At 38.7% G+C, this 15,846-nt stretch overlaps 2 protein-coding genes across 6 annotated transcripts; one reads left to right on the top strand and one right to left on the bottom strand.

Moving 5' to 3' along the window:
• On the top strand, positions 1–11,221 carry LOC127806732 (V-type proton ATPase subunit G 1). 2 transcript variants are annotated; one of them, XM_052344208.1, is made up of 4 exons: positions 1–98; positions 1,969–2,077; positions 10,338–10,438; positions 10,839–11,221. In XM_052344208.1, the coding sequence occupies exons 2-4, from the start codon at positions 1,990–1,992 to the stop codon at positions 10,980–10,982; spliced, it is 333 nt and encodes a 110-aa protein (XP_052200168.1). In that variant the 5' UTR covers positions 1–98; positions 1,969–1,989; the 3' UTR covers positions 10,983–11,221. The 2 variants fall into 2 exon arrangements, with proteins under 2 accessions (XP_052200168.1, XP_052200169.1); XM_052344209.1 differs by having other exon boundaries at positions 48–153.
• LOC127806731 (uncharacterized) lies at positions 2,777–15,135 on the bottom strand. 4 transcript variants are annotated; one of them, XM_052344204.1, is made up of 8 exons: positions 14,754–15,133; positions 14,212–14,602; positions 13,991–14,128; positions 13,736–13,895; positions 13,306–13,450; positions 13,021–13,161; positions 12,566–12,764; positions 2,778–3,028 (listed from the first exon to the last, which is right to left on the bottom strand). In XM_052344204.1, exons 1-7 carry the CDS (start codon positions 15,093–15,095, stop codon positions 12,567–12,569), a joined length of 1,515 nt encoding a protein of 504 aa, XP_052200164.1. In that variant the 5' UTR covers positions 15,096–15,133; the 3' UTR covers positions 2,778–3,028; position 12,566. The 4 variants fall into 4 exon arrangements, with proteins under 4 accessions (XP_052200165.1, XP_052200164.1, XP_052200166.1 ...); XM_052344206.1 differs by lacking the exon at positions 2,778–3,028 and adding an exon at positions 11,869–12,473 and having other exon boundaries at positions 14,353–14,602; positions 14,754–15,134; XM_052344203.1 differs by lacking the exon at positions 2,778–3,028 and adding an exon at positions 11,875–12,473 and having other exon boundaries at positions 14,754–15,132.
• Between the last annotated feature and the right edge of the window lie 711 nt (positions 15,136–15,846).

The raw sequence follows: 15,846 nt of genomic DNA, 5'->3' as shown, positions 1-15,846 counted from the left end.
CTTACAACGGTTTCAAAAGGGAGTCCAAACCAATCAATCGAATCAAACGCAAATCCCCCAGTTCTCGTTCGTTCTTTGTCCAAACCCGTTTCCTGTAGGTAAGCCTCTCTCTCTCTCTCTCTCTCTCTCTTTGTCCAAACCCGTTTCCTGTAGGTATGCCTCTCTCTCTCTCTCTCTCTCTCCCTCGCCTGATCATAGATAGTTTGTCCCTGTTTCGGATGTAATGCATGAACTAGACAATTTAATGTTTACCATATATTAGATCTTATCAAGTGAAGGATCTGCTTCAACACTGATTTTTTGTATTTTAATTTGACTTCCCTATGGTAGTTCAACTCCCTGGATCTCTTAATTATGAACTTTTTATGTTGCTATTGAAGATAATGAATCAATGACTTAATGGGCATACGCTGCATGAATCAAGTATAACCCTTTCCTGTTTTGATGAAAAACGTTAGTTCTCGTGCTATATTCTGCCCAAATTTTCTGTTTGGACTCGAACAGTTAAATGTGGTGGATTTTGTTTGTGTTTACGGCTCAGTTGCTTTTGACCTTTAATTTAATTGATGATGCCGATCACGTCTGTTTTCATTAACTTTTTAACTTAAATTGTGTGGTTAATTAGGTGTGTGTTACAATGGCCAAAGTCCTGGTTAAATGTAGATCCCAATGAGCCTGTTCTTCGTAGCCCTCAAATTGTTCGTCTGTTGCTACTGGAATTATATTAGCCAGCTTTCTCCTCTATTTTGAGATACTTCTTCTTTTGGGGCTTACCATTATTTCGCTGTTGTAGTGTATATTAGCTTCTTTATCGGTTTCACAAAACTGTGTTGTTTGTAATCTTGTACCATGAAGAACCTGTTCGCCATCATTAGGATATTGAATTCTGTGTAATTTTGGAGGAAAGAGGTGTCTGTTCTTGTTTGTCCTTTCTTTTCTGGTTTTAATTTGTTGTTAGTCAAAAGTGAATTGTTTTCTTTTGTGGTGCCAATGAGCCACCTAATTCAATTTTATTATGGAGGTAACAACTATCTTAAACTTAAATTGACACATCTTGGGATTTAGTAAAATACAACAAATCCAATTGATAAAAGAAGACTAAATGAAAAACTCCAGGGGAAAAAAATTGATCTGATTGTGTTTAATATATAGGGTTCATTTGACTAAAACTCTGCCTATCATTCTGCAAAAAAAATTTATATTTGAGTTGGATACATTGATGGGACAAACAATTAGAAGGTATGTGTGACAAGTACATGTTAGCTGTTCTTAGGCTGCTTGTGGTAAGACCGTGACCCACCACAGTTAATGATAGAGCCACTGGGTGAATGGTGATTTTGTGTTCCTGAATGTTTCCATTGTAAAAATGGAAGCCAGGATTTATGAAAAGAAGACCAATAGAGTTTCTTGTGAGGAGAGTAGATGGAGTGGAACAAGTTTTTAGCAAAAGAGGTAGAGGAAGACCAAGAAAAACTTGAAGGGAGACTCTTAGGTAAGACATGAGTTATAAGGCTCTTATAGAAGATAAGGCTATAGATAGAAACGGTTTCGAGCTAAAATTCATGTAGCTGACCCCACATAGTGGGAGTAAGGCTTGATATGTTGCTGTTGAATTGATTTCACCTACACGTGCTTACATGAAATTGTATATCAAATTTCTCTCTTGGTTTCTTAGAATGAGTATGCTCAGTATGAGGTCCTTTCATGAAGAGGTAATATGTTTTATAAAGGTTCATCTAAACAACTGCTTACATGGCAGTAACATCTCATATCTCTTGAGTTATTACATAATCAAAGATCTACAAAGTGGAATGGAAGCATCTCAGCCCTTGACAATTTGGACATTTGAATCTTATGGTTATTTTAGTGTAGAGTGACTGAGAAGTTTTAGGGACACAGAAGCTTTTTGTTTCTTCATTCTCTGGCATCCTTATGATCTCATCAATCAAGTATTTTATTTCATTGCAGCTCTTTTAGTACTTTTCAATCATGGATGCCAGCAGGGGCCAGAATGGAATTCAACAGCTGTTGGCCGCAGAGCAAGGAGCTCAGCACATAGTCAATGCTGCAAGAACTGGTAACTATTGGTTCTTGTCTGAGTTCTAGCTTTTCCTAATACCTTCTCCAGTTGGTACTTTAAGGATCCTTAATAATTATATTCCATTGGTTACACATTGTTAAATTAATTTATTTTAGGTTGTTGCAATAATTACTGCCTTATAATTATTCTTTATCTTTCACTTTTTTTTTTTTGTCAAGTGATTTTTATTATTCAAGGAGAACAACGACAAAACATCATTGTGTACTAGCGTACAATCCAAACAGAAAAAAAGAAGCCCATGGAAAAGTACCAAGATCCAGGGGAAACCATCCCACTAAAAACCAAAGATCCTCCTTTCAGATGATGCATCAAAATTAGGTTATGGTGGCATCCTTAAGCAAATTGATAATAAGGAATGCGTTATTAGGTTTCATTCTGGTACTTGGAATGATGCTCAGAAAAATACTCAACCATGATGGAGGTTTATTGATTGTACATGGACAAAATTTCAAGACAATTTACTAAATAAAAAATTTATAATCAGAGTTGATTGTAAGGCAACTAATTTTGTTCAAAGATGTTTAAAAGTCTTGCTCCCAAACAAATTTATGCTTGATGGGAGCTTGACATTCAGTTTTTTTATTTTAAAATACATAAAAAAGAGAGTACTCAAATTTGGTTTTTGACTTTTTAAGCAACGAATTTTTGTAGGAAAGAATAGATAAAGATACACTCGCAAAAAATGGACAGACCAAAACCTGTTTCAAAAGAATTTAATGCTACAAAAAGTAAGGAACAAAGTTCCTATGACACAGTTACAATGGCAAATACCTTAATAAATGTTAATATGACAAATGTTGGCAAGTTAAAGAACCACCAAGTTCTATAGCTTATCCTGCTTTCCATTCTTTAACATCTCTGCTCTACCATGATGCCTTGTACAATCTTCCTCACCGTGAGCTCCCTTCTCTTAGACCAAGTCCAGTGCTGATAATGGAAAAAAAAATCCAGACGACAAACAAATTTCAAACTGTAAGCAGTATCTGTGTCAAGAATGGTCATACCAAAATCCCATTTACTAGAGTCAAAATTATCAAAATTTGGATTGGTACAGGTTGGAGTGTCATGAACGCAGAGTTGTGAATTGTAATTGGCAGGAAATTTAGTTAGGCAGTTGTAGCCTATTTCAAATACATGTACTGTTTGAATTTTGGGCAGCCAATTGGCGCCTTTTCCAACCCTGGATCAGTATAAATAGTAACCAATCCCGCTCCATTAGACATCCAGAAATATATTGATCAAATTTCTTCTGCCTAATTCTCTCCCTTTCTCTCTCTATCCCTCCCTCACTTCCTTGTTTCTCCTTCCTTCTTCCTGAATTCTCCCTGCTACAAAGGAGAATTCCCCATTGTTAGATCCAACTTTGACAATTTTGGTATCAGAGCACGATCTCAAGTGAGCACTATGGCGACTATGCAGGTTCCATAGTTGATAGGAGATCAACTTCAGGTTACTACACCTTTGTTGGAGGAAATTTGGTTACATAGAGGAGCTAGAAACAACCAGTCGTGGCCAAATCAAGTGCGGAAGCTGTGTTTAAGTCCATGGCACTAGGTATTTGTGAGTTGCTTTGGCTCAAGATAATACTAGAAGATCTTAGGATTAAGTGGGAAGGTCTTATGAAATTGTATTGTGACAATAAGTCATCCATTAGCATTACTCACAATTCTGTTCAACATGGTTGAACTAAGCATCTGGAAATAGACCGACACTTTATAAAAGAAAAGCTCAACAGTGGATTAATTTGCACACCGTATGTCTCATCTAGGGATCAGTTTGCTGATGTTCTCACTAGGGGTTATTCAGTCAACATTCCAGAAGATTGTTGACAAGCTGGGAATGGCTAACCTATGTTCCCCAGCTTGAGGGGGAGTGTCAAGACTCTATATTCTCCTATTTTAGGCAATGTACTGCTAGGAGAATATACAACTTTCCAATCTTGTTGATTATTCCTTTGATTAGGGTGATTGCAGATTCTTAGGAATTTCCAGATTTATCAATGTAATTAGATCCTCTCTGTGTATATATACACAACACATTTACAGTTTTCGATATACAATTAATAGAGAGATTACATTTGTCACATCATCTATTGAAGATAAGTTGAGAGAGTCATGACTAAGATGGTTTGGTCAAACGAGAAAAAGATTATAGAAACACTTGTGAGGTGAGTGGATGAAATAGAGAAAATTTTTAGCAAAAAGAGGGATGGGAAGACCTAAGAAAACTTGATGGGAAACCCTTAGACATGACATAGGGTGGCCATGGGTAGATTTGGACTTGTATCTTACCATGAAAGCCTTCCTTATGGCTCCAAACTTCCTTTTCCACTGCATTCCTCTTATTTTCTCTACAGAAAACTGAGAAACTTGAAGGACTGAAATTCTGGGCCTGCTTGATACCCTGCAACTTCTTTTGAGGTTAATATTTCATCAAGATTCTGGATAAAGTCTCATTCTCAATAATGAATCAGAAAGCTGATAAATGATCCCTCCAGCATGATTCTACCTCTAGCACTCCTACTGAATACCAAAAGAATGAAACAATTTGCATACATTAACTTACCCAAGTAAGAAGTTTTTCATGGAATCCCAGTCTTCTCAGAATCCAAATTAAGAAGCTCTATTCCATTTTGTCATAAGCCTTAGCCATATCAAATTTGATGGCTGTTAAGGATCCTTCCCCTTCTTCCTTTTTATATCTTGTTAAAAACCAGATGAACCAAAACAGAGTTCTCACTTATCAACCTCCCAGGCCAAAATCCAGCTTGGTTGGTGATATGGTCTTTTCCGATTAAGGTTTGAGCCTTTTACTTTATTCACTTTCAAGGATTTGGGTGTCATAGCAATGAAAGTGTGAACTAACTACTTCAGCAAAAAACACCTTCTAAGTAAAGCTTTGATCATGTCACACAAATCTTCACTAAACAATCTCCCATAGGGCTTTTCAGAAGATGGAAGAGGCCATCTGGTCCTGGAGCCTTCAAGGGAGCCATACCAGCTATTATACCCCCCTAGTTTCTTCACAGGAGGAATCTCTGCACAAATATCTTGCTTCCTTTTTAATTATTCAACTAAATAAGTATCAAATTTGATCTGGTGATTCAGGTTTAGAACTTGAGAAAATTATTTCAAATAATAAGTGAATTGATCACTTATATTTTGTCTTTCACTGGTCCAATTCACATATAATCTTTTAAGCAGATAATATTGTTTCTTCTTCTTCTAATTATGGTTGAGGTATCGAATAATTTAGAATTAGAGTAGCCTTCATGTAACCACTGAATTCTTGACTTCTGCCTCCACTTAATCTCTTCCCTCTGCAGCTGCTCTTTCATTCAGTTCTTAGTCCTTCAAAGCTTCCGTCTAGGCCTTCTAAATTGCTGAAGTTTGTTGGTCTGAACAATAAGTTCCTTTACTCTTGCTTCAGGAGGCCAAAGTCTTCCTTGTTCCACCTCCTTCGCTGTCACTTTGTAGCTTTAAGTTTTATGCACAATCTGAATGCACATGATCCCTCACTTCTGCAGTCCAAGTCTTATGGACAACCTCCCTACAACTAGGATGTCTAAATCACACGGCCTCAAACCTTGAACCTTTACCTCTCCCTTTATGTTTTGATTTGAGCCTTTGGCTGGCCCATGGGCTAAAGCCCTCATCTTTTGGGCCTCCTCTATTGAGTTAGACTAGGGTTGCACAAGCCCTAATCGGCTTGGTCTTTTGGGCCTCATCTATTGAGTTTGATTCTGTAGTCTATCTTTAATGGGTTAGGCTAGTTCTATGTTGGGTTAGAATTTGCAGGCCTATACTTTGATTCTTTGGTTAGCTTGAATAAATTAGTTGTGCTTAAGTCAAAATTTTAAGTTCCCTTTTGTTGGCTGGTGGTTACATATAAATTTTATGGTGTTAGACAATCTGGTTATGAAGTACGACTAGATTAGACACACATTATTTAGAGGTTTGTGCTTTTCAATATATATCTTGTTAAAATCCAATTATAAATTGTTATTAAGACTGTCATGACCCTAAGGATTTCCCAAGGATAGATTAGTAAATATAATAGTAGAAGTTTACATTTTCTTTTGTAATTTTTGTTAGAGGGCTTTGTCTTTAGCTAATAGGCAGTTGGGCTGTTTGTTACATTGCACATGGGTGCAAGTGGGAGGCTGTTAGGCTATATATAAGTCACAACTGAGGATGGAAGAATTATGTTTGAATTGATAAACAAATATCTCATTCCTCTCTCTAGAATTCACGGTCGGTGATTTTGACCCAGATAGACGGTGATTGGGTGATGCGAGCAAGCAAGTCCGACCCAGATGGTGAAATCAATTTCAGTAATTAAAGTTTAGGGTCCGGTGATTCAACAGACTTGGCTAGTTCAAGCATTCCAATGAGTTTGGGTGGGTCTCTTGGTTGAGGATTAATTCTCGGCCATGGATTTTCAGAATTAGATTCCGATGCATGGAAGGGATTGAAGGCGGATAGGCAGTTGCGATTCCGAATTTGAAGGCAATTTAGAGCCAGTGGTTATCAGCTACTACATGGTGACTTAGGTGAAACCTATAGGTTGATTTCGGCTAAGATTGCTACTAATTTAGAGCAATAGAGTCGAGGCGATTCATGGCAGCGATTCAGTGAAATGGATCCAAGGTTGCTAAATTGAGAGGAGATCGATTCTCAATTAGGTGGAGCATAGCAACTGTTTTGGAGTCAATTGATTTTCTGGAGACTGCTACAGAACTAATCGAACTCACAAGAAGTACTCGAGGCTTCCGGTTAGAGCCGATTAGCTCATAGAAGGGCGTGGATTCAGTATGTATATGACTCCTGCTCCTTGATCACCGAAGTATACTGCTTCCACTAAATTGACCATGGGGAATAGTGCACACATGAAACAAATGGGGTCTCAATTACAGCAGAAGAAGGTTGCATTTTTAGTTGGAGGCAAAAATCATGAGTATTTTGGCCAAAATCACGAGATAGTGGAAAAGAAATTTGATAATGAGTCCAGCTGATTGGACAAGGAAACAAGAAAAGTGATACACGAATCGTGCATGAATGGGCCTGTGTACTACAAGAGCAACTGCAGGAGCTTGCAAGGATGCTGACTAAGAGGTATAACGTTAGCGTTCCCGCTAAATTTTTGGATAAACCGAGAAGAAATTTTTTAGATGATTACCACAAAAGTTCTAACCAAGAGGAGTCCCTTAAAATGGGGCAGCCTAAGGAGAGGTTTGGAGTTCGGGGCTTGTCTAATGTGGTGGAAGAGTTCAACAAAATCAAGCCGGTAGGGTCAGTGATGGAGTACCAATTGAGATTTGAAGAGCTGATAGCCTTGATGCTCAATCATGACCCCTATTTCGTTTCAAGCTTTATAATTGGCTTGAACGAAGAATTGAAGCCAATGGTGACGGTGCTTCAGCCTAGGACTCTCAAACATGCTGCTGATAGTGCCAGGCTCCAGGAATTAATGTTAGAAGCACTGAAGAAGAAACAGAGGGATAGAGATGCTGATGGAATAGCATGGGAGCAGGCAAATCCGACTGAAGGACCATCCATCGGTGTAGATGATGATGTTGGAGCCTTTCCTCAGATTTTGGACTTATCGAAATCTGAGGAATAATCAAATTTGGAACAAAACATGGATCCATTAGATAAGCTGATTATTAAACAGACTGGAACTGAGAATGGCAATGCCTGTAACATCTATCCTTGTGAAGGTCCACATGCAGTTGAAGAAGGTTTGATTGAACAATTAAGACCTGGACAATCTTATATTGGCTCTACGGAAATTGATTGTAAGGTTGATGAACCAATGGTTGATTGTGTTCTTAAAGTGGAGACCAATCTTGATTGGATAGCTATTGTAGAAGGTGGGTGTATTGAACTTGAATGCTATCAGGTTGCTCCTATTGAAGTTCTAGGCCAAATTACGACTGAGATTGATCTTGGACACTTAAGAACAAGGAAGAAGAGGAGGAGGCCTAGGAGGAGAAAGAAAGAAAGAAAGATAAATCAGATAGAGAAGGCAGGAATTGGATGAAGTAATGGCTACTCGCTGCAAGTTCTTGGGGACAAGAACTCTTTCAAGGAGGGGGGAATTGTCATGGCCCTAAGGATTTCCCAATGATAGATTAGTAAATATAATAGTAGGAGTTTACATTTCCTTTTGTATTTTCTGTTATAGGGCTTTGTTTTTAGCTAATAGGCAGTTGGGCTATTTGTTACATTGCACATGGGTGCAAGTGGGAGGCTATTAGGCTATATATAAGCCACAACTAAGGATGGAAGAATTATGCTTGAATTGATAAACAAAGATCTCATTTCTCTCTCTAGAATTCGCTCCCATTCTCCCTCTTGTTTCCCTCTGCAACTCTTCCTTATTTCTCTCTAATTTCTTCCCTCATTTCTGTCCAATTTCCCTATCTAATCATTCTATTCTTGGTCTTACTTCTATCAGATCCTTCTGATTCCCAATCCAACCCTAAGCTAAACCCTAGGTTCATGACAAAGACCTACTAACCTATTTTAGGAAGGCTAAAGGAGAAAATCATGTAAGAAAGATGGTGATCAACAAAATGGTCATGGAGGTGGGACCCATTATATGTTAGCAATTGCCAACTAGAGTAGGAATATGAGAGCCTTCGTGAACTACCCTCTGCTTCACACCTTGATTTCCATGGAACAAAGTGATGGTGAGATGCAGCCACCATAAACATCTGCAGACCTATACTACAAACTCTTCAACAACATGCCACCACCCAAACACCAGAACAAAAGTCTCACTAAATGACCTTTGTTCATCTTTTACCCAAATGGCGCAACAACTCTCGCTCCCACTGTGAGATCATAAGTCAAATTTGTGTTCCCTCCATTGCCCCAATTACCAGTCTGCTGAATGATCCCAAAAATTCTCTTGCTTTTGTGTGTTGTTTCCTAAGCCTGGGATGACACGAGTACTGTGCAAGAAGCATTGTGTTAGCTTATTGATGGATCAACCATGTGTAGGGTTGTAATTGAACCGAGCTTGAGTAGAGAAAAAAGTTGAGCTCCATCTCGACTCGAGCTCAAAATTTTGTTCAAACTTGAGATTTACAAGGATTTACTGAGCTTGAGCTTGGCTCGCTGATAGCTCGTTTACAATGCTAAACCTTATGTTAAACGAGCTTGAGCTCAAGCTCAAGCTAGCTCATTTAACATTATAAATAAGCTTCTAGCGAGACAAGGTCAAGCTCAATAGTAGAGGATCAGTAGAGAAATTACTGCCCACTTACAAGAAAATAGAGAAGCGGCGTAGATGGATAGTGGAGGCGACAATGGAGGCGGTGACAATGGCGAGAAGGAGGTGTTGATGGCAGGGAGATGGATGGCGAAAGCAGCAAGAATGGTAGAGAAGGATGGCATTGATGGCGAGAATGGTGAGAAAGAGGCGTCAACAACGAGGGAGACAAATGGCGGAGATGGTGAGAATGCGATCGATAGTGAGAATGGCAAAATAGAGGTGTCAATGGCAAGGGAAATGGATCGCGGAGGCGGCGATAGTAGCATCGACAACGAGGGGGATGAATTAAACCCTAGGGTTGGATTGGAATATACTTCACAAATCGATAAATGGAGAAGAAAGGAGGAGATTCGGGATTAAATTTGAACCAAGCATGGAGACGGAATTTTTTCGTCTCTACTTTTGTCTCTGATACAAATTTTTGCTTAGAGACGAAAAACTTCTGTCTCTAAATTCGTCTCTGGAGCATCTTCAATTAAAAATAATATTTTGAATAGATATGGAATTAAAAAAATTAAATTAATAATAAAAAATATTTTATTCACGAGCTTGTTCTTGATTTTATTCATGAACTTGTTTGCAAGCTGAATCGAACCAAGCTTTGCCTTCCTCAAGCTTGGCTCATTTATAACACGAGCCGAACATGAACGAGTTCTTACCAAGCCAAAAGCCATCTCATTTACAACCCTAGTTATGCGTGCTATGAAACTTCTTTGTATGATTTGTGACGTATGCAAGTGAAGACTTGTTCTGAAAGAATGCATACGTTCATTGATATGTTGATTAATACATCCAAGATACAGTATTCAGTAACTGAAGTTACCTAGAGTGGAATTTAAATTCATATGAACCCCTCCACATGGGTGCATGGTTGTATTTGGCCTGAAGTAATTTTATTGTTCAGAGTGCCTAATAGATTCAGTTATAATCACATTATTCTTTTTTCCCTTTTCAGCAAAAATGGCTAGACTAAAACAAGCCAAGGAGGAGGCAGAAAAGGAGGTTGCTGAATTTCGTGCACAGATGGAAGCTGAGTTTCAAAGAAAGGTTGCTGAGGTAAAAAGAACTATTAAATACAACATAAACCATTGGTGAATTCCATTAATCTTATATCTTGCCATGTCGAACATGTTAGCTGTTATGCCAACATGTTGAACCGTTACCTGATTTGTATGATTTCTCAAATACTCTGATTCTCTCAAAACTCCATTGTTTTCTAGTTTCAAAATTACTCTGAATAATTCCATTTTGATAAATAAAATAATCTGTCCTTCTTGAAGTTTGCCCATACATTATTGTATGGGCATGAATGTGGTTCCTTTAAGCTATTCTGAACATATTGTAATTATGCAAGTACTGCCAGTGTGATGTATGTTAATTATCTAATGTCTAGTTGCCACTATCCTCCTGTTGAGTTGTTTGTGCACTAATTAGCCACATTCATATCATTGAGCAGAGTAGTGGGGACTCTGGTGCTAATGTGAAACGTCTTGAACAAGAAACAGATGCAAAGATCCATCATCTAAAGACAGAGGCTGCAAGAATTTCTCACGATGTTGTCCACATGCTTTTGAGACATGTCACAACTGTGAAGAACTAAGATCTTGGATTAAGCTCGATGGTCCAGATTGTATGGGATGCTCTCTTCCCTTTAACATCTACATTAAAACTTGTGATTTCTGACTTGTGACTATGAGAAGAATGCCTTTGTCTTTGGCTCTGCGTTCATCATTTGTATTGGTTGACTGCATTAGTGGATTGAAAAACCTCCCACTGTGTTTCTATTTATCAATAATCAATGCTAGTGCAGAGAACATTTCTCCTGTGCTAGTTCAGGAATTTGTTGTGGGTGTTAGAATACCTGATACGGTGTTAGTAACAACCAGAAGAGTTGGCTTATTATATCAACTTTTAACATTCTGCTCTAGGAGGTTTTCAATATGGCTGGTCCATCAATGATTATAATAGGGAATGAGTTTGTCATGACCCAAGGACATAATAGTAATTAGATAATAGATGAATTTCCTTTTAGTTGTATTGAGGAATTCCCATTTAGTTGTATGGTAGTTGTAGTGGTTTGTAACTAAAAGACAAATGCCTTTAACTGCTCTGATTTGAATATTTGGCAGCCCTATTGGCGCCAAACAGCTACCAGATCAGTATATAAGGCTGATCCAATCTCATGCAAGACATAAAAGAATATTTTTGAATAAAATTTAATTTCAATCTTTCTCTCAATTTCCCTCTCTTTCTTTCGGTACTCCCTAATCTCCCTCTCTTTCTCTCAGGACTCCCTAATCTCCCTCTTTGTTCTATTCTTCCCTAATTTCTCTTCCATTTCTTCCGATCTAACTCTCCAAATTTTCTTCCAATTACCTTTTAAACCTGTCATGAGCCTTAGGTCCATGATAGAGTTATATTGTGGATGAGAAAGTATGGACTTTAAGCTGTATGGAATGACGTATTGTAAATTTTCTGTTTTTCTATAATTTATTGGTAATGTAATGTCGCTTGAGAACATTATGACACACACACACAAACTTCTTTCACGTGACATACCCATGATTCTAAACCATGTCCTTTGTTGATGCTTCCTTCTCATCCAACTGCTTTAAAAGAAAAATGGAAATTTTCTATCTTGATTTCTGTTGTACAGGTTAGTTCTCTTGTTTTTAGTTCAGGAACTCAGAAACAAGTAAGCTTTTTATTGGGTGGTCCAAGAAAGTTCCAAGTTTCTCGTGAGCCATGAAAAGGGAAATTTGGTTTGCCATTTCCTTAAGCATAGCGGGCACCAAGAAAACATTATCCTCAATATACGATCTGGGTCAGTACAGTTGTTTTTAGCTCTTATCTTTTAGTCCTCTGTTTACTCTGAAAGAAAGCGAGGCTGTTTAGGATATATGGGAAGCGGAGTTCTAGTTTACTAAATAATGCTGAGTCCTCTGAGAGTTTCAGTCTCTTTTGGTCACCAAATCATGTTCTGTTGAAACATATGAGGATGCTGATTCCATCACTTCAATGTCTTTAGTTCTATACTTGTAATCTATTGCATGAATCCTTGCAAGTCTTAATACGAAGTACACAATTATACCTGCAAAGGAGAAGAATCAACGTGTAAAGAAAATGCACAGTTCATGCAAGGTTGATTGTTATTGATGTCAACTTTATGATGCTCTTGTTTACCTTAGTTGTGCAACATTGAGAGATCTTGCAGGATTTGCTCCACAACTATCCCACAGGCAAGTAATCCTACTCCAAGTAGAGCAGGCATTGCCGCTGATATTCCCCTCTTCTCTGTTTCGTCCTCACTTTCTTTGTTTTGCATAGCCCAGGCCATTGCTGGTGGAAGAACTCCAAATAGCATTGTCATACAATAGCCGCCCTGTTTCAAATTTTCAAGTGATTGTTTGCCCTAGAACTTGGATTACTCTCAAGTGTTCACAAATGCAATCTCAGAGCTCGCTTAGGGTAAAATCCTTGCCAACGATAGGATGTTTAGTCCCAACCTCATATAGTGGGATTGAGGCTTATGATTGTTGTTGTTATTGGTAAGTTGTTTAGTGGCCTCCCTCTCCCTTTGTAGAAATCTTACCTTACATTAACACCACAGACACATGCAGAGAGAGAAGAAAACTTACAGCAATGTCTGTAGCCGCAGAGAATGCATCTGGAACTGTTGCCGACACAACAAGAGGTGGAGCAATCACCATTGCTGTCGCCGTGAAGCTAACTTTGTTTCTTCCCCACCATTTTCTTGGGCCAGCTAGCTTTTTTGGTTCCTGTCACAGCCGTTCATAGAACATGTCACCATTGGTAATGGTGCATAAACATCAAAGGAATGGTAGAATAATTATCAACTAAAACACATACAGAAGTAGAATCAGTTCCAGAGTGTCATTAAAGAGAGATGTTGCCTGTAATACCTGTCCTGCAGGAGACTGCCTGGACAAACCATTAAGTTGCTCCTTGAAGAACTCGGTGAAACTGAGCAGAGTGCCAAGTAGCGATGTCCCAACTGCCAGGAGCGAGAATGCCTCGACCAAAAATGAAATGCCACTCCATCTTACGCTGGATTAGGGTGGTAATTAATATAAGATTAATGGTAGCTTCAAGATGGTAAGAACAGTCTTCTCTGCCCTCTTAACAAACTTTATGCAATACTGTTATACTTCACTCGGCCTATTACTTGGTAATAAGCTTGTCAATAGTCCGGATCTGGATCTGGATTAATTCTATGTTGTGTGCGATTTTATCTAGATCCATTTGTATTTAGATTAGATCTCGCAGGTATTGCTGAGCGTAATATCTGGAGGGAAACAAGCTCGAAAGAGAGAAAAAAGACGATTGAAGTACCTCATGAACAATTGAACAGGATCAGCAACTTGGTCTGCCTGAGCCGATAAACCAAGTGCTATTCCATCCCATAAAAGCAATGCCAGCAATGGCACAACACTGCCAAGCAAAACTGAAGCCCTTATTCTTGGTAGATCACCTCCCAGATACGCACACACAACTGCAAGGCTTTAATAGCGTAAATCCAAAGAGGCAAATTAACCATTGTTCGATGAATCCAGATTGAAACATGAACAAGCATGGTGCTCTGCTCACCAGGAGCTATATCATGATAGACCAAAGAAAATATGATCACTGGAATGGTGGCCGGAACTTTTCCCCAGTCACTGGCTCCCTCCATTCCCGACAACCCCCCGAGCAAAACAGCTAGAATCTCGATTCCCAGTAGCAAACCTGTTCCATCAATGGTAGTGTACAAGGATACAATCAGGAAGATTATGCATGCATAGTTCCTGAATATACAACACATTTGGTACCTATCATAGTAGCTGTGAGCCATTGGTTGACTTGATCAGTGGCATGAGTTCCTCCAATGGAAATGAGAAGGGTGAAGAAGACGCTGAAGAAGAAGCCAGAGATCGACTCTGGAATATTGACTAGGTGGTAAAGGATCTCACCGGACTTGGAAGCATAGGCAACCATGGAAGTGTAACCCAAGAAAACATAGGTAACAGTGGCTAGAGTTCCACCCCACTCTCCTAGTGTCTCTTGAGCCATGGTTCTGATGGAGATCACCTCAAGCTCATCCTCTTCTGCCCTCTTTTCCCTCTTTCTCAGTAGTCCGACATTGATTTCGACTAGCAGAAGTGCTTCGATTAAGAGGAAAGCCCAACATGTTATCAAGGTTATTGAGCTTGGAAGCAACCCCTGCAATAACACAAAATGGCGAGTCGGGAAGGTTGCTTTTTTGTGATGGGAATGCCACGGTTTCAAGTTGTGCTCTTCACAAAAAAAAGGGTAAAGTGGAGTACATAAACGGCTCTTGTGATGTGAAGCGGGAAGAGCGAGATAGGATTACCGCGGGGGAGGTTTTCTGAGGGAGAGCAAGAATCCCAGAACCAATACTGGTTCCAATAATCAGAGCAACTGCACCAGCAAGGGTTCCTCTTTTCTGGGCTGAATTGGGAGGCTCCTCCCTCAAATTTGCTTGATATTTCTTCGTTGTCGCCTTAGAAACTGGAAGCTGAGTCCATTGTGGTTGCAGGCAGCTGAAGGCACAAGTGTCGGAGGTGCTGGACTTGAAGCTGAGTTTAATGGTGGCGCGAATAGCTCTTGTCCGTGGTGTGGTGCTTATCTCTGCATCTCTGAGCAGCCTTCTGGGATGCAAAGGGGAAGAAGCAGCCATGCACTGTCCATACATCCCAAAAGAGAGGGCTGGGGGAATGAATAAAGACCATAAACAATACAAGTGCAAGTTTGCCAAATATCTATCTTGGAAGTGGGGCCCCTCACAGAATCTTTTGTTTTCTTTAACTTCGAGAATATTTTGTATAAAAATATGGAACACTTTGCTTACTTTATCTTTTAAAATTTAAAAGAAAGAGAACAAAAGAACAACAATAATTATATTAAATTTTAATTCCACTAGGCACTAGGTGAGATTGGTTAACTTGCCAATCATCTATTTTGATATTTTGCTTATAAAATTCATGATAATAGGATCTAATTGTCAATTACTCAGCACAAATCTTTAATGAAAATCATGTTCACAATACAAGGATAATAGAGTGTTAAACAAATTATACATACGTACGTACATGAATTTACTTAAACTATGTTTTACTGTTATTTCTAACTCAAATGGTCTTTAAATTGAAGTTTGTATTCAACTTTTAATAAAAAGAGGCAACGAAACCTAAATGAAAGAATTAGATAAAGTTTGGGGCATGTTAATAAACAAAAATGTTAAAATAGTATAGTTGAAGTTTTTAGCTATTTAGTAGCAGTAGCTTTAAATGGAATAATAAGGGGAGTAATAAGGGGGTCTAGATCTTAGTTGTGAGAAATGGAAGAACAGAACTAATTCCTAATTAGTATTGTTATTATGCCCAATGATTCATCTGAGTTTGTGAAAATCTAAGGGCGCGTTTGATAGCCCAATTTTTTCAAGG

This window comes from Diospyros lotus, chromosome 7 (genome assembly GCF_014633365.1).
Source record: "Diospyros lotus cultivar Yz01 chromosome 7, ASM1463336v1, whole genome shotgun sequence".
NCBI classification, from domain to species: domain Eukaryota; kingdom Viridiplantae; phylum Streptophyta; class Magnoliopsida; order Ericales; family Ebenaceae; genus Diospyros; species Diospyros lotus.
This window is presented reverse-complemented; position numbering and strand designations above follow the sequence as displayed.